Here is a 24344-nt window from a genome sequence, read left to right as displayed (position 1 = left end):
TAGTGGAGTCTACTGGGTTTTCTGCTTTGTATGGGGGTATAGTCTGTCTAAGTTGGACCTCAGCTTCCTCCCCATCAATAGTTCTGCAGGACTTCTGTGTGTGATTGCACTGGGCGTTATGTATTGTATGCTTAATAATTTGTCTATTTTCACTTGGAAGTCCCCTGGGCCCGTTCTAGCTAGTGTTTCCTTTGTCGTTCTCACCATCCCTTTCCACTTGTCCATTAGTGGACGGCTTCCACGGCGTGGATAGTGCATGTCAAATCCCTTGGCTACCTAGGAAGATTTCAAATTGATTAGCAGTAAATTGTGGCCCATTAGCAGAGACTACTAAATCAGGCAACCCAAGTGCTGTGAACAGTTTCCGTAGGACACACCCAATGGAAAAATTGCTGCACAACCTAAAAATAAGCACATTAGGAACAGTACAATGAAAAATAAAGCCAAATACATTGAATAACATAGCAATAATTTTAATAGTGCTCATGGCTAGCAACATGGATAATGAAACAAAAAAGAAATAGAATCATTTTTAATAAGACAGCATTAGGAAGGGGAAAATTACAGTCATTATCAGATTCATTCAAATCAAACTAATTTTTGCTTTATATGAATGATCTATGCATTTAAAAACAGTCCTCAGACCATTGATATCCAAGTGTGACTGTAAAGTAAGAGATCAAAATTATATTTAATAATTTATGTAGTAGAAATATCTAGCTACTTGCTAAAAAATAATACCATATTATTTTCTCTCTTTTTTTTAGCTTGCTACCAAGGTAAGCTTCACTGTCCATTTAAATGTATTCAAGTATTGACTTTGTGGTGAAGGTTGTTGAGAGTGTGGTTGCGCGACAGCTCCCCCAGCATCTGGATGAAACGATGTATCTGGATCTGTTCCAGTCGGGCTTCAGGCCTGGGTACAGCACGGAAACGGCATTGGTCGCGTTGGTTAATGATCTCTGGAGGGCTCAGGACAGGGGTTGCTCCTCTGTCCTGGTCCTATTAGATCTCTTAACGGCTTTTGATACCATCGACCATGGTATCATGCTGCACCGGTTGGAAGAGTTAGGGGTGGGAGGCACTGTGTTGTGATGGTTCCCCTCCTATCTTTCCGACCAGTTGCAGTCTGTGTTGGCAGGGGGGCAGAGGTCGAGCCCGAGGCCCCTCATATGTGGGGTACACATATGGGCACAAGGGTCGGTCCTCTCGCCTCTTTTGTTCAACATTTATGTAAAGCCGCTGGGTGAGATCATCTGTGGTTTTGGGGTGAAGTACCACCAGTACGCTGATGACACTCAGCTGTACATCTCCACCCCGGACCACCCCAATGATGCCCTTGAAGTGATGTCCCGGTGCCTGGAGGCCGTGCGGATCTGGATGGGGAGAAACAGGCTCAGGCTCAATGCATCCAAGACCGAGTGGCTGTGGTTTCTGATATAGTCAGTTGGTGCCATCACTGACTATTGGGGACGAATCGTTGGCCCCCACGGAGAGGGCTCGCAACTTGGGCGTCCTCCTGGATTCACGGCTGTCTTTAGAAGAGCATTTGACCGCCATGACCGGGAGGATTTTTCATCAGGTTCACCTGATTCACCAGTTGCATCCCTTTCTGGATCAGGACTCCTTACTCACGGTCACTCATGCCCTCGTCACTTCCTGCCTGGACTATTGCAACGCTCTCTACATGGGGCTCCCCTTGAGGAGCACCCGGAGCCTCCAAATGGCGCAGAGTGAGGCCGTGCGGGTGATTATGGGAGCAACATGGCGTTCCCATGTAATACCTCTCCTGTGCGAGCTGCACTGGCTCCCGGTGGTCTTCTGGGTGTGCTTCAAGGTTTTGGTTACCACCTTTAGAGCGCTCCATGGCTTAGGATCTGGTTACCTACGGGACTGCCTGCTGCCACCAATAGCCTCCCACCGGCCTGTAAGCTGTCCGGGTGCCGTCAGCCAAACAATGTCAACTGGCAGCCCCCAGGGGGAGAGCCTTCTCTGTGGGGGCACCTACTATCTGGAATGAGCTCCCACCGGAGATACAGAGGATCCCGGATCTGCGCACCTTCCGCCACGTTCTTAAAACCTTTTTATTCCATCAGGCTGGCCTGGCCTAATCTTTTCCCTTTTTTTCCCTTTTTAAAATGTAAATTTTAATCTATTTTAAATTATTGGGGTGTTTTAAATCTGTCTTGGGCCAAATTGTTTAATTCGGTTTTACTTTGCTTTTAAATTTTGTATTTATGTGTTTTATCTTGTGGCTGTTCACCGCCCTGAGTCCTTCAGGAATAGGGCGGTATATAAATCAAATGAAATGAAAATGAAATGAAAAATATCACTACAAATCTTAATTCCCAAATAAACTCCACTCATTTTTATATCCAAATATAAATCAAAGTTCATTCTAATTCTTTCCTAAATTTTCTCCATTACTTCTTTTAACATCAATATCAAAACACAAATTTAAAAAATATTATAACCTCTTGATCTAAGTATTTACCTTACTATTTTATCACCACAAATCTTAATTTCCAATATATACAACTCTATTTTTATTTCAATTTATAAATCAAAATTCTATCTGTATTTCTTAATGTCTGGACCCATTTCATCCAATCTTTAGATCTTAAACTTTGTCAATTTACACTTAATTTTCTTGAGCTTATCATCGGGTAAGCTTCGAGACCTTCGAGACCTTCGAGACCGACTTCTGCCACCAATAGCCTCCCACCGACCAGTCCGCTCCCACAGAGAGGGTCTCCTCCGGGTGCCATCAGCCAAGTTATGTCGGCTGGCGACACCCAGGGGGAGGGCCTTCTCTGTGGGAGCCCCAGCCCTGTGGAATGAACTGCCCCCCGAAATACGAAAGATTTCCGACCTCCGGGTGTTTCGCTGCGCTCTGAAGACCCTGTTGTTCCGCCAGGCAGGGCTATTAACATAACGTTTTAAATTGGGGTATTTTAAATTTCTGGGATTTTAATTGGAGCCTAATTATTTAATGATTTTAAATTTTAAATTGTTGTCGTGTTTTTTGTGTTTTTAAATAGGCTGTACACCGCCCTGAGTCCTTCGGGAGAAGGGCGGTATAGAAATAAAATTATTTATTTATTTATTTATTTATTTATTTATTTATCTATTACACATTTCATTTTACACAGAATAATCTCAAAATTGTTTCACTTCATTTTAATTGTCTTCCAACATATTCTTTTTCACCCCATATTAATTTGACTATTTTCCAATATATTCTCCTCTATATCTCCAGCTATTGTTTGGCTGATTTTCAGCAATTTTTATTTTAGCTGAATTTCAGCATATTCTCCTCCATAACTCCAACTGTTGTTTGGCTGGTTTTCAGCATTTTTTTTTAATTTTGGCTGATTTCCAGCATATTTTCTTCCTACCTCCAACTATTGTTTGGCTGATTTCCAGCATATTCTCCTCCACAGCTCCACCTTTTGTTTGGCTGATACCCAGCATATCTTATTTTGAGTGTTTTCTTTTCAGTATATTTATCTATTATTTAATTATTTTCAAATATACTCTTCCAGGGTGTTTCCCAACCTATTTCTTAATGTTGATCATTTCCAACATACATTAAATTCAATCATAATTTGTTACTTAAGTCTGTGTTTCTTATTTTATCATCCAATAGTTCATTAATCATTCACGTTTAATCATATTTACCATTCTCAACTTTGTTTACCGTTTAAAATTAAAACATGTTACATAGATAGATAGATAGATAGATAGATAGATAGATAGATAGATAGATAATTTTATTTCTATACCACCCCTCTCCCAAAGGACTCGGGGCGGTGCACAGCCAAGTAAAAAACACAATACAAATCCCAATTAAATTTAAAAAATTATTAAAATTATTACATTTACGGCCAAAATTCGTTAAAAATCCAAAAATTTAAAACTCCGAATTTAAAACTCCTTTACAAAGATAGCCCTGCCTGTCGGAAGATCAGGGTCTTGAGGGCACAGCAAAAAACTCGGAGGTCAGAGATTGTGTGTATTTCCGGGGGCAGTTCGTTCCAAAGGGCAGGAGCTCCCACAGAGAAGGCTCTCCCCCTGGGTGTCGCCAGCCGACATAGTTTGGCCAACGGCACCCTGAGGAGTCCCTCTCTGTGGGAGCGAACTGGTCGGTGGGAGGCTATCGGTAGCAGAAGGCGGTCTCATAAGTATCCAGGTCCTGAGCCATGGAGCGCTTTAAAGGTGGTAACCAACACCTTGAATCGCACCCGGAAGACCACTGGGAGCCAGTGCAACTCGCGCAGGAGAGGTGTTACATGAGTGCAACAGGTTGCACCCATAATCACCCACACGGCTGCATTCTGGACCAGTTGGAGCCTCCGAGTGCTCTTCAAGGGGAGCCCCATGTAGAGAACATTACAGTAGTCTAGCTGAGAGGTAACAAGGGTGTGAGTGACCATGTGCAAGGCATCCTGGTTCAGAAAGGGACGCAACTGGCAGATCAGGCAAACCTGATAGAAGGCCCCCCTGGCCACAGCCATCATATGCTCTTCTAAAGACAGCTGGGTATCCAGGAGGACACCCAGATTGCGAGCCCTCTCTGTGGGGGGTAAAGATTCACCCTCTATAGACAGCGATGGCGACAGCTGACTATACCGGGACGCCGGGAGCCACAGCCTCTCGGTCTTGGAAGGGTTGAGTTTGAGCCTATTTCTCCCCATCCAGACCTGCATGGCCTCCAGGCAGCAGGACATCATGTCAAGGGCATCATTGGGGTGGTCTGGGGTGGAGATATACAGCTGCATATCATCAGTGTACTGATGTACCCTCACCCCAAAACCACGGATGATCTCGCCCAGCGGCTTCACATAAATGTTGAACAGAAGGGGCGAGAGGACCGACCCTTGCAGCACCCCCCAAGTGAGGCGCTTCGAGGTCGACCTCTGCCCCCCTGCCAACACAAACTGTGAGCAGTTGGAGAGGAAGGAGGAGAACCACCGCCACACGGTCCACATCCTCGGGAGCCACATGGTCAAACTCTTCCCAGATAATATTCTCAAGACCTATCCCCATCTCCCCCTGGACTCATCCAGTCGGAGTCCAAGCCTTCCCGAATCTGAGTGACTTTATCATGCAGGAATTGCGCAAAATCCTCAGCTCGACCCTGCAAGGGATCTTCCCGCGCTCCCACCCGAAGGAGGGAGCGGGTCACCCTAAACAGAGCAGCTGGGCGATCCTCTGCAGATGCCATAAGAGCGGAAAAATAGTTGGGTTTCGCCACTTTTATCGCCACTAGGTAGGTCTTGATATAAGACCTCACCTGTGTTCAGTCAGAATCAGATTGACTAGTCCTCCAGATGCTCTCTAGGTGTCTTTTCCGATGCTTCATCTCTCTCAGCTCCTTGGAGAACCAAGGTGCCAATTGAGATCAGCATCGGGTCAGAGGCCGCAAAGGCATGACACGATCCAAAGCTCTGGCAGCCGCTCTATCCCAGGCGGCCACCAGGTCTTCAGACGCGTCATGTGCCAGGGTCTCAGGAAATGGCCCAAGCTCTGTCAGGAACCTGTCAGAGTCCATCAGGCACCTGGGAAGAACCACCTAGTCGGTTCCATTTCCCTGCGGCGGGGGGTAGTGGTTCGAAAGTCTAAGTGAAGGAGAGAATTATCTGTCCATGACAAGGGCTTGATGTCTAGATCCCCTATTCCTAGATCATTTAGCCACTGACCAGAGACAAAAATCAAGTCCAGAGTGTGTCCCCCTGTGTGAGTGGGGCCTAGAACTAATTGGGTCAGGTCCATAGCCGTCATGGAAGCCATGAACTCCCGAGCTACTCTGACGCCTCACCAGCAGATGGCAGGTTGAAATCCCCCATGACTATAAGTCTGGGGGTATCTACTGCCACCCCGGCAATGACGTCGAGCAGCTCGGGCAGGGCCGCCGCTATGTGGCAGGGAGCCAGGTACGCAGTCAGCAAGCCCATCTGTGCTCCACGACCCCACTTCACAAATAGGGACTCACATCCGGCTATCTGAAGAACAGTGGCCTCCCTTGGACAAAGACTTTCCCTAATAACCGCCGCCATTCCCCCACTCCTCCCCTGAGCCCTCGGCTGATGAAATGCACAGAAACCTGGTTAACATATTTCCACGAGGAGGACCCCCCCCTCGTGGCCCAACCAGGTCTCCGTAATCCCTGCCAGTTCCGTGTCCCTTCTGTAGTAAGATCACAAATGAGGGGGGCTTTATTAACCACCGACCTGGCATTACACAACATCAGCCATAGACCCAGGGCCTGAGACTCTGTGCAACCCGGGGAACGAGACATGCATTGGGGGCCGGAGTGAGCAATCACTCGCAAGCAGTGCAAGCGCACTCCCAAACCTAGATATGGCCCCCTGCGCCCGCCGTACCTGCCCCTCCCACTCACTATCTCAATTGACCTGCCCTTCATTTCACCCCCTGGCATCCCAATCAACCTTCCATCCCCATCCCCTCCACTGCGCCCATCCAACCCACCACCCCGTTCAGTGGCTATATGGATCCCCCCAGGTCCACCTCTGCAGCCCCCACCCCCCTCCTGGATCCCCTTAAAATTTTCGTTAAAAATTTTAATAAGAAACCCCTCAACCCCCTCTTCTTTGCTGCATGCCATCTCTCAGGGTTCCAAAACCCATCATCAAGGTAGACCCTCGATAACGTGGAGGGCCAGGCCTGCGAGAGGGGGGAGTCTCGCAGTGCTAGAAGATCGGTTGTAGAATACATCTATATAGGCCAAAGTTTTGGGATGGTGATAAATATGGCTTGGGAGTCAGCCATGCTGGTATAAAAAGGGAGAAGCAACCCCTGGGTGTAATTGAAAATTCAAAGAGTCTCAAAAAAGTCCCCACTGTCCTCTCACTACAGCAGGTAGGAATCATGGCATATCGACCAACTGGGGGCAGGCCTCCAACAGCCACCCTCTCATGGTGGTTGGCCCCGCCTGGCCATGGAGTAGATGAAATGGCCCACCAGTGATGAAAATGCAGTTCTGAACCCGTTCCTTCAGTACATCCCCACAGTTGCCCCACTCTATGCGGTAAACGAACAATGATAGTTAAGATGGTAAATAAATAAATAATGCCAGTCCTAGACCCAGGAAAAGTCAGTCCACGTTTCCTCAAGTCGGCAGACATGCCTCGGAAGGGTATCATCGTCGGTCGCTGCTGCCCAGCTACCAGCCGTCCCCTCGGTCAGCTGTTGCACCACCGTCCATGGCGTCGTCAGCGCCCCCATAGTCAAACATATTCTCAACATCAAACATATTCTCCATTTGTTCTCCCATAGTCTAATAAATTTTACAATTTAAAATTACAACATATTGCATCAGACATATTCTCCACTTATTCTCCCTTAGTTTAATAAATTTTCTTAAATGTCTCATATTAATATATACTCTTATGCTTTTTTAAAAATATCGTTTTTGACCACCTTAACATCAAATTTCTATTTTAATTATCTTCTTTTATTTTCCATCTTTATTTCTCCATAGACACCTCCTGCTTATATTTAAAAACTCATTTAAACATTTAAAGATTACATTTTAATTTTATCTATTTTATTTCTTCATTTCCCTATCTGTCCATAAGTATTCCACTTCAAAATCAGTATATCCATGTTTGAAACTCTATATATCATTTTAATTCTATTGTAAAGTCTGTTCCATGTAGAATCCATCAGTTTCCTTCTTTTGTCCCTGCGCCAGTTAGTTTCGATTTTATTAGTTCCATTATATTTGTTCTTTCTTTATAAAACCACCCATAGGCAGAATAGGAATCTCCAAAATCCAAAAATCCATAGTTGTTTTCTAAGTAATCCAGGGTAAATAGCCAGTCAAAATAGTTCTTTTTCAAGGAGAAGACTTTTGCTTAGTCACAGCAATCTCCATTTTGTAGCAATTATATAACCATCCATTTGCCTTGCTTCATCTAACTTTTAAAGGTGTTAAGTCCTTATTTGTCACTTTTCTCTTTTTCCAAAGATCGAATCTGTTCCAATTTGAAGGAAAACTCAGCTTTCTGACTTGTTAATAGCCAATTCATCCAAAACGATCAGTACTAAAGTAAATTCCTTAATGGGTCGTTATCCCCTATTGTTACTTTACAAAATCTTCAAGCCCTGCAAATCTACAGCCACTGTTTAAGGCTGGGGATCTTATTAGTAAAAGTCCATAGTCTAACATTGTTTCTCGCCTGGGTTGGTGTCACTCACCCAGCTTCAAAGCACATCATTCTTTCTTTCTTCTTTCCTCCTGCACAATTCTTTCCCAGTTCGTCCCAGCTTCGTAGCAGCTGCCATGGCTGCCTCCCCCCGCTGCTGACTCAGAGGGTTCCCTCCGGCCTCCGAGGAACTTGCCTATTCCTCTTGGCCATCCGAGGCGCCCCTCTCCTTCCCCTGTCCTTACAAGACAGGTTCGGTCCAAAGACCCATCGGTGGCGGCTCGTCAGTCAGGGTTTTTGTGGGGCTCATCAGAGCCCGCTATTTCCCTGACTGCATTGCTGGAATGACAAACTAGAAGTGTGATTATTGAGGAACTTTCAGCCCATTAAATCAAAGCAAGATGTTACAACAGAGAAAAACAAATACATTTCAAAAAGAAATAAAATTGATGTTTCAATATGTTCAGAAAACTATGACAAAGTTTCATAGGGAGATGAAGAAACAGATGTATGAGATAGATATGAGATTAGGAAATTATCAGCAAATGACAGGAAAATGAACAAAAAATCCAGAAAATAGAGAAGAAATTAGAAGGAGTGGAGGAAAGAATAGAAGAGGCAAATGAAAACTGACACAAACAGATAAAGATCTGGGAGAGATAGTAATAACTCTTGAAATGGAGAAGGAAATTTACTTCCCTTTTTAAAATATGTAAATTTTAATCTGTTTTTAAATTATTGGGGTATTTTAATTTGTCTGGGCCAAAAAGTTTAATTTGATTTTATCGGGTTTTTAAATTTTGTGTATTTATGTATTTTATTGTTGGCTGTTCACCGCCCTGAGTCCTTCGGGAGTAGGGCGGTATACAAATCAAATAAAATGAAAATGAAATGAAATGACTATTTAAGAGGTCAAAATATAGAAGAGGATAAAGAGGGAGATCTCCTCTCCCAGAAGTGAAGAAAGAGTTATTGGTTACTTTAGAAACTGGAAAGTGAGAGATAGAAGTAGAGGCAGATGAAATACTTAGATTAAGTATGAGTGATGTAAGGAGATATAAGGTCCGAAGGGAGGAGTATGCGAGATTTGTCAAAAAAACAACAAGAGTTGAAATATTAATATTAATATTACTATTGTAATGCTCTCTACATGGGGCTCCCCTTGAAGAGCACTCGGAGGCTCCAACTGGTCCAGAATGCGGCCGCGCGGGTGGTTATGGGCGCAACTTGTTGTGCCCGCGTGACACCCCTCCTGCGCGAGCTGCACTGGCTCCCAGTGGTCTTCTGGGTGTGATTCAAGGTGTTGGTTACCACCTTTAAAGCGCTCCATGGCATAGGACCCGGGTACCTTCGAGACCGTCTTCTGCCACCAATAGCCTCCCACCGACCAGTCTGTTCCCACAGAGAGGGTCTCCTCAGGGTGCCATCAGCCAAGTTATGTCGGCTGGTGACACCCAGGGGGAGGGCCTTCTCTGTGGGAGCCCCAGCCCTGTGGAATGAACTGCCCCCGGAAATACGTAAGATCTCCGACCTCCGGGTGTTTTGCTGCGCACTGAAGACCCTGTTGTTCCGCCAGGCAGGGCTATCAACATAATAATTTTAAATTGGGGTATTTTAATTTTTGGGGTTTTAAATCGGCCAAATCTATTTAATTATTTTAATTTTTAATTATTGTTGTGTCCTGTGTTTTTAAATTGGCTGTACACTGCCCTGAGTCCTTTGGGAGAAGGGCGGTATAGAAATAAAATTATTATTATTATTATTATTATTATTATTATTATTATTATTATTATTGTTGTTGTTGTTGTTGTTGTTGTTGTTGTTATTATTATTATTATTATTAAAAAGGGCAAGAGATTATGGTTATATACAGAATACCTTCTAATATGCGACTTGTTCTATTAGTGGCTAGAGAATAGAGGTAGAAGTTAGAAATTGGGAAAATATTATTAGGTATACTGCTATATAATATATTATTATTACTATGTATACATAAGTATTAGAAGCTGAAAGATTATTATGTACATGTAAAAATTATTAGTATTATTATCATGTATAAAGTAAATTGACCCAGACAATACATTGTTCACTAAATACCTATCTATGTTAAAGATATAGATAAAGAAAAAAGTATAAATAATTTTTTTTTAAAAGTCTGGTTCAATGACCAATCTGTGCTATTGTCGTAGGAACAGCAAAATGTCCAGCATATGCTACGGAACTAGTATTTGCTTTGGATATATCCCAGGATACCACACTACAGATGTTTGAACAGATGAAAAAGATAATCACAGAGACTGTGAACCAAACAAACATCAGAGAGAACAATTGTCCTGTGGGAGCCAGAGTGGCTGTTGTGTCCTACAGCTCCAACACCAACTATCTGATCCGTTTTATAGATTTCCAGAATAAGAAGAAGTTGTTGCAGGAGCTCAATAGGCTTTCTTTGCAGAGAACAACCAACAGACGGGACATTGGTGGATCCATGAGGTTTGTTGCCAGGCATCTCTTCAAGCGAACTCTCCAAAGTGCTAATGTGAGGAAAGTTGCTGTTTTCTTCAGCAATGGAGAGTCTGACCATCCAAGTTCTGTCAACACAGCACTCCTTGAATACAGTGCATTAGAGATTGTCCCAGTCATCTTAGCTTTTAATAATGTACCTGAGATCAATCGTGCTTTTCTGGTGAGATTAAAATTATAATCTTTCACTTCCTTTGCACCCAGTAATTAAGTACGTTCTGCCTTTCTGACAGCTATAACTTTGCACATGTGGATGTTTTCTAACATAAATAAGGTAAATAAATAAGGAAATAAGTTATGTGAAGATAAAATTCTTTTGTTCTATGAATTTTAGTTTTAAATCATAAAGAGAGCACATAATCATAAACATTATGCATGATCAAAAATGTGTGAAAGTCCCTCGGGACCGCCAGCCCCATTGCCTGTAAAGAGCCGCCTTTACAATGGAAAGGCGGCTCGAAAAACTCCATTTCCATGAGGAAATGGAGATAGAGCCGGCGAGGGTAGGTAGAGCTCTCTGCGTAGCCCCAAAAGTTTTTTTTTTACTTTTGGGGACGAAGCAGATGAGGCTCCCTATTTCCCCCACCGCTGCTTCGGGCTTTGGGAGACCTCTGCTTATGCAGAGCTAGGCGACAAGAACAAGCCTACAAAATTAACAGATTAATTAAAGAGGATGTGAGCTGGACCTGTGACCCTGAATCGCAAGTATTTCATTTATTTTATAAAAGTTATTGAAGAAGGAAAAAAGAATTTTTTAAAATGGCGACTGCTGAGGCTTGAGAAGGGGCTGAAAGGGAAAGTCCTTCCGTTTTCTATTAAACTACAAAGTAGCAGAATAAATACTTCTGGCTACAATTGAAGATAAAGCTCCACTTTTGTGTTTTTTTTTTCCTGGAGATTTGATATTGATCTTGGTTGGAAAGAAGCTTTTTTTTTTCTTTTCTTTTCTTTTCTTTTCTAAAAAAGTTTGTCTGTGTGGAAACATGGCATTAAAACTTACAAAGCCGGACAAACAAGCAGTGGGGGGGGGATTCCCCCATTAATAAATTACATGAACAAGTTCTAAATCTCCAGTCTCAGAAAACTAATTTTAACATAATTGAATTTCTCTTGGAGGAGATTGTAAGAAGGGATGAGATTGTGAATCAGAACTTTGAAAAATTTAAGCAGGAAATTAAAGAATTGATGCAATTAAAGTTTGATACTTTGCAACGAAAGATTACAAAAATGGCTAATGGTTTTACAGAATTTATGATCAAGTTGGATGCAAATACTAATTTATTAGAGTCTAAAATGGAAGAAATTGAGGACAATTTGGACAATAGAATACAAAAAATTGAAAATGATTTGACAAACACTCAAGACAATAGCTCAGAAGAAAAACCTAAAATGGAGGCTGATCAAAAGACTTGCAAGAAAACAAGTATGTATGCAGAAAACATACAACAACGGATTGAAAGAGAAGTTTTAATGATGCAATATAATTTTACTGAATATGCGATTAGACTGAGAGGATTGCAGGAAAATAACAGAGATGATTTAAGGAAAATATCTTCTGAAATTCTGGCTGGGATCTTAAAGGTTCAACCTGAGGAAGTATTTTGTAGGATTGATAGAGTTTATAGAATAAATTCCTGGATTGCAAAGCAAAGGCAATTGCCCAGAGATGTGGTGATTTATTTTACAGATAAAGAAATAAGAAATAATATTGTGCAAAATTCTTTCAACTCTACTTTGCAATTGTTTGGAAGAAAGATTTGGATATACAAAGAGCTCCCGCCCAAGATGTTATTGGAAAGAAAGAAATTTGGTTTTCTGGTGACTGAGCTTAAAAAAAGAAATATTCTATTCAGGTGGGATGCTCCAGTTGGTATAATATTGAGATATCAAGGAGAAAGATACCAATTAAATACTGTTGAAAAAGCGGAAGAATTTTATCAAAAAAATTTGAAAATGAACTCAACATCTTTATGCACAACACAGGATAAGCAGAAGGAGTTGGAAATAAAGGGAAAACATCGAATTATAGAGGCCTCCGTAGACAAATTGCCTTTGGATTCTTTAGACATCTCAGCTGGATTATCTACAAATAAGAGAGAAGTGGCATCGGATTCTAACGTGATGATTCATCAAGTCACAGACAAGCATGGAAATCAATTAGCTGATACACAATTGATAGAAAAGAAATATGAGTCACAAAAGCAAAACCAACAAGATCAAGTCATAAAGCAGAATGAAAACCGATCAGTGGATATACAACTTGTAGAAAGGAAATTAGGATGGAGATCAAACCCACAAAAAGAAAAGAAAAAAAGAAATAGGTCTCACAAAAATAAAAATTTCTAAATTAAGCAACAGTGAAGACAGTTATTTTAAAAAAATGAATGAATATATGAAAAGATAGTTGAGGCGAAGTATTGGTTAACATTTTCCTGAGGAGAGTGACAGACCTCTGCAATGCCGTAATTTTGGGATGTGAAAAGAGCCTTAAATTGTTGGATCGGAATTATCTATTTCGGATTTCTCTTTTTATTGATAAATGTATTATATTTATGTTGAGCTATAAGGCAAGAGAGCTACGCTGGGGCATGCAGAAGATCTGGTTGTCACCCATTATGATGACGGGAATTAATAATCCTGAAGAAAGCCACAATTACAGATATTATATGGAATATAATTATAATGTCACTCGGGTGGTTGTTTTCCTTTTTTATATATATATGAGGATATTCATTACTGATGGGGGCAGATGATAACTGAGGATTTTGAACAATCTGTTGCAACCAGGATGCTATGTTACCCTAATAGGGATGATGGACTCAACAATCCAGTGGAAAGACATCAAAGAAGATATTATATGGATTACAAATTTAAAGTCATTGATTTTTTCTATATAAAGGAATATTTTTTTTAGTAGGGCGGGCAGTAGATTAAAGATATTAAGAATTGTTGTGCATGGCAATTTTGTAGGAAAGTGGGTGGAGATAGGTTGGTTTACTGATTGTTTAGTTTAAGAAAAGGAATGTTTAAGTGATATATTTAGGGGAGTGGAGGAAATGGATAGAATTGAATAAATGTTAAATTAGGATTTATGGGGAAGGCTGCTTTGAAATGTTATATTAATATACACAAAAGATCAAATGTTAAAGTAGGATTTATTATATAGTTTTAAAGTGGAAGGTTGTTTTGAAATGTTGTATTAATATACAGATATAAGTATGGGGGAGGAGAAAAAGGGCAGATTATTGCTAAATTGGGAGTTATAATAATATTATTATGCTAAATTAGAAATTATTATACAATGTTATAGTAGAATGTTATTTTGAAATGTATGGTAAAAGGGGGAAGTAATAATATTAATAATATTATCAGCAAGTAAGGGTCAGTATCTAGAGGAAGGGAGTAAGAGGATGGTAAAATATTATATAATCTGTTATGAATTAGGTTTTTGTTGTGAAGAAGTCACAGGGGGGGATGGGTGGTGAGGGGGGGTTAGGGAGGAGGGGGGGAGAAAAATGGGGGAAAAATTTGTATTTGAAAACTTTTTCAATAAAACAAAATAGAAATAAAAAAAATGTGTGAAAGCATTATCTGTGCGTTCAATAAAACAAGTTACAGAATATATATAGTAATAGCACTTAGAGTTATATACCACTTCATAGTGCTTTACAACCCACTCTAAGCGGTTTACAGAGTCAGCAAATTGCCCCCAACAATCTGGGTCCTCATTTTACCAATCTCAGAAGGATGGAAGGCTGAGTCAACCTTGATTGTGAGTCATTGTTTCTTTATCTCATGTTAGAGCTATCCAATAGCTGTTGACCAATCACTACCAGCACAGACCATTTCTTGCTTGCCAAACAACTTCTTTATTCTCAAAGTGTTTAAAATTTTCTTGTCCATATTTTTTGTCTATGCTTACTATTCATTTTGATCCTTTTCAGTGCATAGCTTTCAAGGCTTTTCATCCTTCCAGGCTGTCTATCCTCTTGTTAAAAACAAAAGGCAACAAACCTATTGGATATCTGTCTCTGAACTTTATTGAAGCATAAGTATCCAGAAAGATTGCATGCCATCTGAGTGTGATTTTTCAGTTAGCACCATGTTAATATCTCTGCCTTTATGGTTCTAAAAAATCATCTTTATAACCTGCACACAGGATGGTATGAACAGAATTCAGTCTGATTTAGTACTAGTTAGTATAACACCAGAGAACCGGTTTGGTTTCTGGCACTAGGTTAAGACACTAGGCTAGAAACCAGAACTAGTCCTAGTTCACCTTACACATGGAAAACAGATAGGTTTAGGCCAATACCACTCTTTCAGTCCAACCCATTTCACAGAGTTGTATGTAAAATTGGAGGAGGAAGGTGTATTAGACTTGTTTTCTGCCTTCAGTTCTTTATTAAAAATAATAAAGGTGAGCTATAAATAAATAACCCCTTCATGGATTACTGCCTTGTCATGGTGAAGGGCCTTGCATTGCTCAATGAAGCTATGAGCTATGCTGTTCAGGAACACCCAAGACGCACAGGTCATAGCAGAAAGTTCTGACAAAACATGATCCACTGAGATCATGGAGAAGAAAATGGCAACCCACTCCAGTATCTTTGTCATGAAAACCCATGGACAGTACCAAAAGGAAAAAAGATATGATGCCAGAAGATGAGCCCCTCAGGTCAGAAGGTGTCCAGTATGCTACCGAGGAAGAGCAGAGGGCTAGTACTAGTAGCACCAGAAAGAGTGAAGTGACTGGGCCAAAGCCAAAAGGATGCTCAGCTGTGGATGCATCTGGTGGTGAAAAGAAAGTCAGATGCTGTAAAGATTTTTTCTCCATAGGAACCTGAAATGTAAGATCCATGAGCAAGCTGGATGTGGTCAAACAAGAGATGAAAAGACTGAACATCGACATCTTAGGAAATAGTGACCTAAAATGGACAGGAATGGGTGAATTTAATTCAGATGACCATCAGGTACACTACTGCAGGCAAGAATCCCTCAGAAGAAATTGAGTAGCCTTCATAATCAATAAAAGAGTAGGAAAAACAATAATGGGATACAATCCCTAAAATGACTGATGAACTCAGTTCGAACCCAAGGCAAACCATTCAATATCACAGTAACCCAAGTCTATGCCACAACCACTGATGCTGAAGAGGATGAAATTGACTGGTTCTATGAAACCCTACAACACCTTTTTTTTTTTAGTTTGATTTATATGCCGCCCTTCTCCAGAGACTTAGGGCGGCTTACAATGCGTTCATACTTTTTTTTATTTATACAAAGTAAGCTTATTGCCCCCACAAACTGCGTCCTCATTTAACCTACCTTTGAAAGGATGGAAGGCTGAGTCAACCTTGAGCCTGGTGAGATTCGAACTTATGGTAATTGCAGACAGCTGGTGTTAATCACAATGCATTTAGTCTGCTGAGCTACCAGGCTCCTAGATAGAACCTTATAGAATTAACCTTATAGAATTAACACCAAAAAATGATGTCCTTATCATTATGAGGGATTGGAATGCTAAAGGAGGAAGCCAAAAGATAACCGGAATAACAGGCAAGTTTGGCCTTGGAGTACAAAATGAAGCAGAGCACAGGCTAATAGAATTCTGTCAAGAGAATACGATGGTCATAGTAAACACTCCTTTCCAACAACCCAAGAGATGACTCTACACATGGATATCACCAAATGGTCAACACAGAAATCAGATTGACTATGTGTTCTGCAGCCAAAAATGGAGAAGCTGTATACCTGTGATGGTGAACCTATGGCACGCATGCCACAGGTGGCACATGTAGCCATATTGGTGGGACCAGAAGTTGACAAATGGCCTCCATAGGGCCTCCGGGGGGGTGGAAGGTTGTTTTCGCCTCCCCAGAGTCCTAGAAAGGCTCTGGAGCCTGGGAAAGAGCAAAAAACGGGACTTCCGGTCCTACTAGAAATTGGCAAACAGGCTGTTCTGGCCTCCGTAGGGCCTCGGGGGGGGGAGGCCATTTTCACCCTCTCCAAGCTCCTAGAAAGGCTCTGGAGTCTGGGGAGAGAGAAAAACAGGCCTACCAGGCCCACCATGCCATCGTGTGCCAGGAGCAGGGGGGAAGGGGGGTCATGTGCGCATGCATGAGGGCAGGGCACATAGAATTATGAGTGTGGGCATGCTTGCACATGACCCCCCTCCCCTCCTGTTCCTGGCACATGATGGCAAAAAGTTTATCCATCATTGCTGTATACAGTCAGTAAAAACAAGACCAGGAGCTGACTGTGGCTCAGATCATGAGCTTCTCATTGCAAAATTTAGGCTTAAATTGAAGGAAGTAGGGAAAAGCACTAGGCCATTCAAGTATGAACTAAATCATATCCTTGGTGAATATACAGTAGAGGTGATAAATAGATTTAAGGAATTAGATCTGATAGACAGAGTGCCTGAAGAACTATGGATGGAGGTTCACAAGATTGTATAGGGGTAGCAACTAAAACCATCCCAAAGAAAAAGAAAGGCAAGAAAGCAAAATGGTGTCTGAGGAAGCTTTGCAAATAGCTGAGAAAAGAAGAGAAGCGAAAGGCAAGGGAGAAAGAGAAAGATACACCTAATTGAATGCAGAATTCCAGAGAATAGCTAGAAAACAATAGAATAGGGAGGACGAGAGATCTTTTCAAGAAAATTGGAGATATGAAGGTCTCATATGAGATATGATAAAGGACCAAAATGGCAGGGACTTAACAGAGGCAGAAGAGATTAAGAAGAGGTGGCAAAATTACACAGAAGAACTATACAAGAATGAGTTTAACATCCCTGATAACCACGATGGGGTAGTCACTGACCTTGAGCCAGATACCTTAGAATGTGAAGTAAAATGAGCCTTAGGAAATCTGAGCAACAACAAAGCTAGTGGAGATGACAGTATTCCAGCTGAGCTATTCAAAATCTTAAAAGACGATGCAGTAAATGTGCTACACTCCACTGCCAGCAAATCTGGAAAACTCAACACTGGCTACAGGTCAGTTTATATTCCAATTCCAAAGAAAGGCAATGCCAAAGAATGTTCAAACGATCACACCATTGCACTCATTTCACATGCTAGTAAGTTTATGCTTAAAATCCTACAAGCTAGGCTCCAGCAGTATCTGGATCGATAACTACCAGAAGTACAGGCAGGATTTTGAAGAGGCAGAGGAACTAGAGATCAAATTGCCAACATACGCTGGATCGTGGAGAAAGCTAGAGAGTTCCAGAAAAACATCTACTTCTGCTTCATTGATTATGCTAAAGCTTTTGATTGTGTGGATCACAACAAATTGTGGCAAGCTCTTAAAATGATGGGAGTACCAGACCATCTTATTTGTCTCTTGAGAAACCTACATGCAGGTCAAGAAGCAACAGTGAGAACTGGACATGGAACCACTGATTGGTTCAAAATTGAGAAAGGAGTCCGGCAAGGCTGTATACTGTTGCCCTGCCTATTTAACTTATATGCAGAGCACATCATGAGAAAGGCAGGGCTAGATGAATCAAAAGTTGGAGTTAAGATTGCTGGGAGAAATATCAACAACCTCAGATATGCAGATGATACCACTCTAATGGCAGAAAGCGAAGAGGAACTAAAGAGCCTCTTGATGCGGGTGAAGAAGGAGAGTGCAAAAGTTGGCTTGAAACTCAACATTAAGAAAACTAAGATCATGGCAACTGGCCTTCTCAATTCCTGGCAAATAGATGGGGAAGAAATGGAGGTAGTGACAGATTTTATTTTCCTGGGCTCCAAGATCACCACAGATGGGGACTGCAGCAAGAAATTAAAAAATGCTTGCTCCTGAGGAGGAAAGCTATGGCAAATCTAGACAGCATACTAAAAAGCAGAGACATCACCCTGCCAACAAAAATGTGTATAGTCAAGGCTATGGTTTTTCCAGTTGCAATGTATGGCTGTGAAAGTTGGACCATAAGAAAGGCTGAGCGTCAAACAATTGAGGCCTTTGAACTATGGTGCTGGAGAGGACTCCTGATGAGTCCCTTGGACTGCAAGGCGATCAAATCGGTCAGTCCTAGAAAAGATCAATCCTGACTGCTCTTTAGAAGGCCAGATCCTGAAGATGAAACTCAAATATTTTGGCCACCTAATGAGAAGGAAGGACTCACTGGAGAAGAACCTAATGCTGGGAAAGATTGAGGGCAAAAGAAGAATGGGACAACAGAGAATGAGGTGGCTGGATGGAGTCACTGAAGCAGTAGGTATGAGCTTAAATGGACTCCAGAGGATGGTAGAGGACAGGAAGACCCGGAGGAATGTTGTCCATGGGGTCTTGATGGGTCGGACATGACTTTGCAACTAACAACAAATAAATAAATAAACATGTACAAAGATAGATTAACATAGCAGTTTGTTTTGCTTGCATGACACATTACATCACATTGTAGTGGGAGCAGGTCCACATTTCTCTGGTAGAATAAAGACAGCCCAGTTCCACAAAATAGCAAAACTTCAGTTCCTCTTTTTTAACCTTATGGTCCTCTGAAAGACTGTGGTTGCTTTGTTGATACAATTCTCCTATCAAGACAATTTTCAGATTGAAATATACATTTATCTAAAACTTTTTTAAAAATTGCTGAAAATATATGCGTATATTCTCAGGTATGTGGGTGAAAAATAGAAGTAACCCTTTAAATCTTAGGTTTATCTTAAGAGAAGATAAATGATGCAAATTATGTGGAGCTCCTGATGCAAAATGATTTAATTTTAATAAATAAATAATGAATTATCTAGCAAATTTAACTTTTTAAAATTTTTAGATGGATGATTCTGGACAATTTCAAGTCATCACCATTCCCACTGGGGGAGATTACTCACCATTTTTGAAAAGATTCCAACTATGCACACTTTGCTATGGTATGAAGAATGGTAATATTACACATATATTTGAAATAGATGATGGTTATTATTATTTTTTATTGAACCAGAAGCCTGAAAGAATTTAGCATCTCTGGGTTTCTGAGGAACTGTTTCTTGAATATATGTCCAGTTTGTTTTATTTTTTAAAATACTAATTAAATGCATTTAAATGAGGGCTATTTTTGTACCAAATTATATACTGTTTCTTTTTATATATGTATCCTGCCTTTTCAACCGCTCCATAGGAGTGGTTCAGCCAGGTTTACATAGTCCAGTCCAACATCTTAATAAATAATCACATTATTTCTCTATGTAGTTCTTCTGCCAGGAGAACTGGAGAAAATTCCTTTTGTCAACTTTCATTTGAATATAAAATAGAAAAACAGCTCACATGAACTCTTCAATTAGTTCCTTTGTCAAAATAACATGGCATAGAAATAAAACAAGCCCAATTCTGAAAATATGTGCAAATCATCTGGTCAAAAACAATTCTGTTGAAACTACTGTTCCTAAGTATGCAATAAAACCAATCCCCGGAGCATTATCTTGTTCTTTGTAAAGGGAAGACTAACTTTCTGTCTTTTTCCAGATAAATGCAAACCAGATGCTGCCTGTGAACGTAACAGAAGAACCAGACCACCATGGGAATATGTGGATGCTGCTTTCATTTTGGATAGCTCAAGCAAGATAAATCCTGATGAGTTTGAGAAACTGAAGGAATTTCTAAGCAGAGCTCTGAACCATTTTGATATTTCCTCTCAACCTGCAACTTCTTCTGTTGGTGACAGAATAGCTTTGGTGAGCCATGCTGTACCAGCATTGAAACCACAAACCCAGGTGATACCTGTAAAGAAAGAATTTGATTTAGTGACTTTCAATACAACACAGCTCATGAAAAAATATATCCAGGAATACGTTCAACAATTGGATGGTCAAACTGCTGTTGGCCATGCGATACAGTGGACAATTAACCACATTTTTTCACATACTCCAAACCCAAGGAAATACAAGGTTATTATTATTATATCTGTGGGCGGAACAAGTCAATGGGATAAAGCAATGTTAAAGAAAGTGTCTCTGAGAGCCAAGTGCCAGGGCTATGCCTTTCTGGTAGTTTCTGTGGGACAGAACTATAATAGCACAGAACTTCAAGAACTAGCAAGTTACCCCCTGGAGCAGCACGTGATTCAGCTTGGCAGAATTCACAAGCCAGAACTAAACTATGCCATTATGTTCCTGAAACCTTTTCTATATTTTCTTCATAGTAAGTATTTGTAATGAGTGTGGTTTTTGTTTTTAAACTATGCAAAGCCTTTCCCATCACAAATGTTTTTTTCTTCATTGTTCTTTTAATATGTAATGGTACTCAAATTAATAGCATTAATCTTTTTCAAATTATCTTCATATCTTCATTTTATAGAGATGAATGTGTAAACTTGGGATTTTTTAAAAAAAAGTACTTAAGACGAACTTTCCAAAATTGGCATTTTGAATTATTGCATATGGCAAAGACATTCTGGAGGGAAACGTAAGAATAACTGTTAATGAATTGTCCTCTGCTGGAATACAGAACACTTCTCTTCATGAATAGTTGCTGTGTATAATTTTTCAAAGGTTGGAATGGGAATTCTGCCACCTATGGATGAAAGATCAGCTCAGTTTGATATTATTAATATCAAATATTAATTTTTAATATTTTTAATATTAGAGGGAATGGGTACACCATAATTAATAAATTGAGTTAATTCTTAACTTTCCGCTTGCTCATTTATTGACTGAAGCAGAATTTTCAAGAAAGGCCAAAATTCTTTCCAAAATAACAAAACTGGAATTTTAACAATTATTGCACCTTAAATATAAAAAAAGTGACCCAGTTCATATGTAAATGTTTTCTGTGTTTGTATAAATTTAATGCTGAAAAGAAGAATACTATTTATAATATTCTAAATGTTTACCTTTGTGTTTTTTGGGGGGTCAAAATAGATGGATTCAACAGCTATCCACCATCTGAACTTAGAACAAAATGTCACAAGATGAGCACTAAAAAATCAAGACATGTTTTGAAGCATCACAGTCATAAGTAAGTCAATCTACTTATTCACTATAAATTAGTTGCCCTTAATGTTTATATGTTCAACCATTCATTTTAAAGCTGAATTATTTTCTGCTCAATTCACTTATATTCATAAAAATAATTTAACTGAAATCTTCTTAAGAGCATTCTGATTATCACTTTGAAATCAACCAAGGGAACAAAAGATAACATATACAAATCACAAACACAGTGATTTGAAAACAAATAAAATGTACATTTATTTAAAAGAGCTAAGCATTATACAATTATGACCTGATATATTCTACTGAATCTGCTGAAGGACATTTCAATCATTAATCTGTTATTGTCATGGCTAGCTTGGACTTTGTTCTTGAGTATGTGGAAAATTTGTAGGATTATTTTTATTAGTCTTGTGAATGCACTCAAAAGTGCTTTAATATTTTTCAGATGATTGACAGAAGATGATATGAACCTGCACATCCACAGCAGGTGGAAGCAATAAAACAATTTTTTCTTCTGTAAATTGATAGAAGGAAATATTAATGTTTATAGTATGTTTATAATAGTGTCAACTTGTCTTTTTCAATGATGTATAGAAAAAACAAGATGTAATATATAAAATCTATGGAATGATTGTGATTCTTGTCACTTTTTGAAAGAAAAACTTCCTTCTTCAAGATTAACATAGCCATGTTTTGTGAACATTGCTCTTACCTTCATTGTTCAGAGGTATAGTTGAATAGGTCAATGTCCATTCATATGCTATTTTAGCCTTTCTTTTGAACATGTGAATGGAATATGATTGAGGAATGTGTGCATCTCAACTACTATAATAATATTACATCTGACAAAATACATTAAAATGGTTTACGGTAACAATTAAAGAAATAAATTTTTAGACCTTATTTAAAAATAGATTTGGGGATTCACTCACTAGAAGCTATGATCAAGCAAGGATTGGCAGACTTTTCAGTCACACTTAAATGTAGGATAAGTTAGTTATTATTTTTTGATTACCATTGCAGTCATTAATGGACTTCAAATCATTTTATAAGTAAAATAATTTCTGGAGAAGCAGCATTATTAATCCAGGAATATCTTGAAGAAATAGCCATTCTTTAAGAAAAGCTTTGGATTCTCAATGACCTTTCTACTACAACAAGACATTCAGTGGCTTTTCCAGTGTAATAGTAAGTTTAGATAATATTTGCATTCTATACTTGAAATGTTATAATAAGCAATACTCATACCAATATATTAAGTTTCCTAATACAATAATGACATGTTTACTATTCATCCCACATTATACATTCTGGCAATGCATTCAACAAAATGTTACATTTTTATTTTCTTTACTTCTTTTCCCTTTTCACATTTTGTCTCTTTTTCAACCTTTTTTCAGCAACACAACTGATTTATTTTATTCTGCTTCCTCTGCTATGTTTCTGAATGTCCAATTTGGAAATAAATGTATTCTCCTTTATTTTGATAATAAAGAGCTCTCAATAAGTATTAGTTTCTATATTAACTCTCCTTGTTATTCTTTAATTGTTGTTCTGGTTATTTCTTTAAAGAGTCATTAGTGTATGTTTTACTTGTTGAGAGGTTACTTTTAATTTCAGATTGATGTCAACTTGAAATATAGCTACATGTTTTTACAATGCACAAGAAAGGCATAATCACAACATTGCAAATGTTTATATAAAATGGTTAACACAATTAGATCAAAATTTAAATATGAGTCTAAAATTTAAAAATGTAACAGAATGAGTGTAAAACCAAAGACACATCCCCAGACATAATAAATAAAAATTAACAAGTAAGATTGAGACAGGTGAGTAAATTCATCTATTTATATTTAATATATTTACTGTGCTTGATTTTGCCTGTGCTGAGTACCAGACTGGTATGGAGGATCTTTTATTTGGGATTATACCGAAGAAGAAACATATAATAAATCCTAGTAAGGAAACTACTTAGGAGGGAAAATGATCACATCAGACTGCATAGTCAACAATGCCTGTTCACAGCTTGTTAGGTATATTATTCAACAGTTCTGACAATGAGTATTTTTTGGTGCTCTCTGAGCACTGATGTTGTTTATTTATTTTATTGGTTCAATTTATATGCAGCCCTTTTCCGGAGACTCAGGGTGGCTTACAATGTGTTAAGCAATAGCCTTCATACTTTTGTATATACCTGCTTAGTAGGGCTTTCGGGGCCCCCTAAGTGGTGTTCTTGTATATACAAAGTCAGCTTATTGCCCCCACAATCCGGGTCCTCATTTTACCTACCTCGAAAGGATGGAAGGCTGAGTCAACCTTGAGCCTGGTGAGATTTGAACTTGCAGTAATTGCAGGCAGCTGGTGTTACTTAACAGTGCTTTAGTCTGCTGCGCCACCAAGGCTCTTGAGTTGTTACCTAGTTTGGATAATGAAACATCCCTGCAAAAGAATCTCAGAAAGCACCAAAGACCTCTCATTTCAATCCTAAACTACTAATATTCTCCTTTTCTTGTTGTTGACTTCATAAATCTTTTAACTTTTTTAAATAATCAAGATCATTGGAAAAGTTAGGCTGAGATCTAAGCTGATGACACTGATGAAAGAAAAAAGAAAGGAAGAAAGAAAAAAAGAAAAAACTTTTTTTTAGTAAGGAAAAAGTCGAGAAATTCATGTCACAGGCGCCTCCAAATCTTTTCAGTTTAAAGAG

The 24344-nt window shown here is 39.6% G+C and overlaps 1 protein-coding gene across 1 annotated transcript; it reads left to right on the top strand.

The window, feature by feature from the left end:
- The first annotated feature begins 696 nt into the window (after positions 1 to 696).
- On the top strand, positions 697 to 23154 carry LOC148114265 (collagen alpha-6(VI) chain-like). The gene is made up of 6 exons (XM_087894215.1): positions 697 to 779; positions 10361 to 10854; positions 19477 to 19573; positions 20166 to 20840; positions 21560 to 21656; positions 22080 to 23154. Exons 2-6 carry the CDS (start codon positions 10435 to 10437, stop codon positions 22081 to 22083), a joined length of 1293 nt encoding a protein of 430 aa, XP_087750341.1. The 5' UTR covers positions 697 to 779; positions 10361 to 10434; the 3' UTR covers positions 22084 to 23154.
- Positions 23155 to 24344: the final 1190 nt, after the last annotated feature.

This window comes from Pantherophis guttatus, chromosome 4, assembly GCF_059756535.1.
Source record: "Pantherophis guttatus breed Tessera chromosome 4, ASM5975653v1, whole genome shotgun sequence".
NCBI lineage: Eukaryota > Metazoa > Chordata > Lepidosauria > Squamata > Colubridae > Pantherophis > Pantherophis guttatus.
The sequence above is the reverse complement of the archived record's forward strand: the minus strand, read 5'-3'. Positions and strand labels throughout refer to the sequence as shown.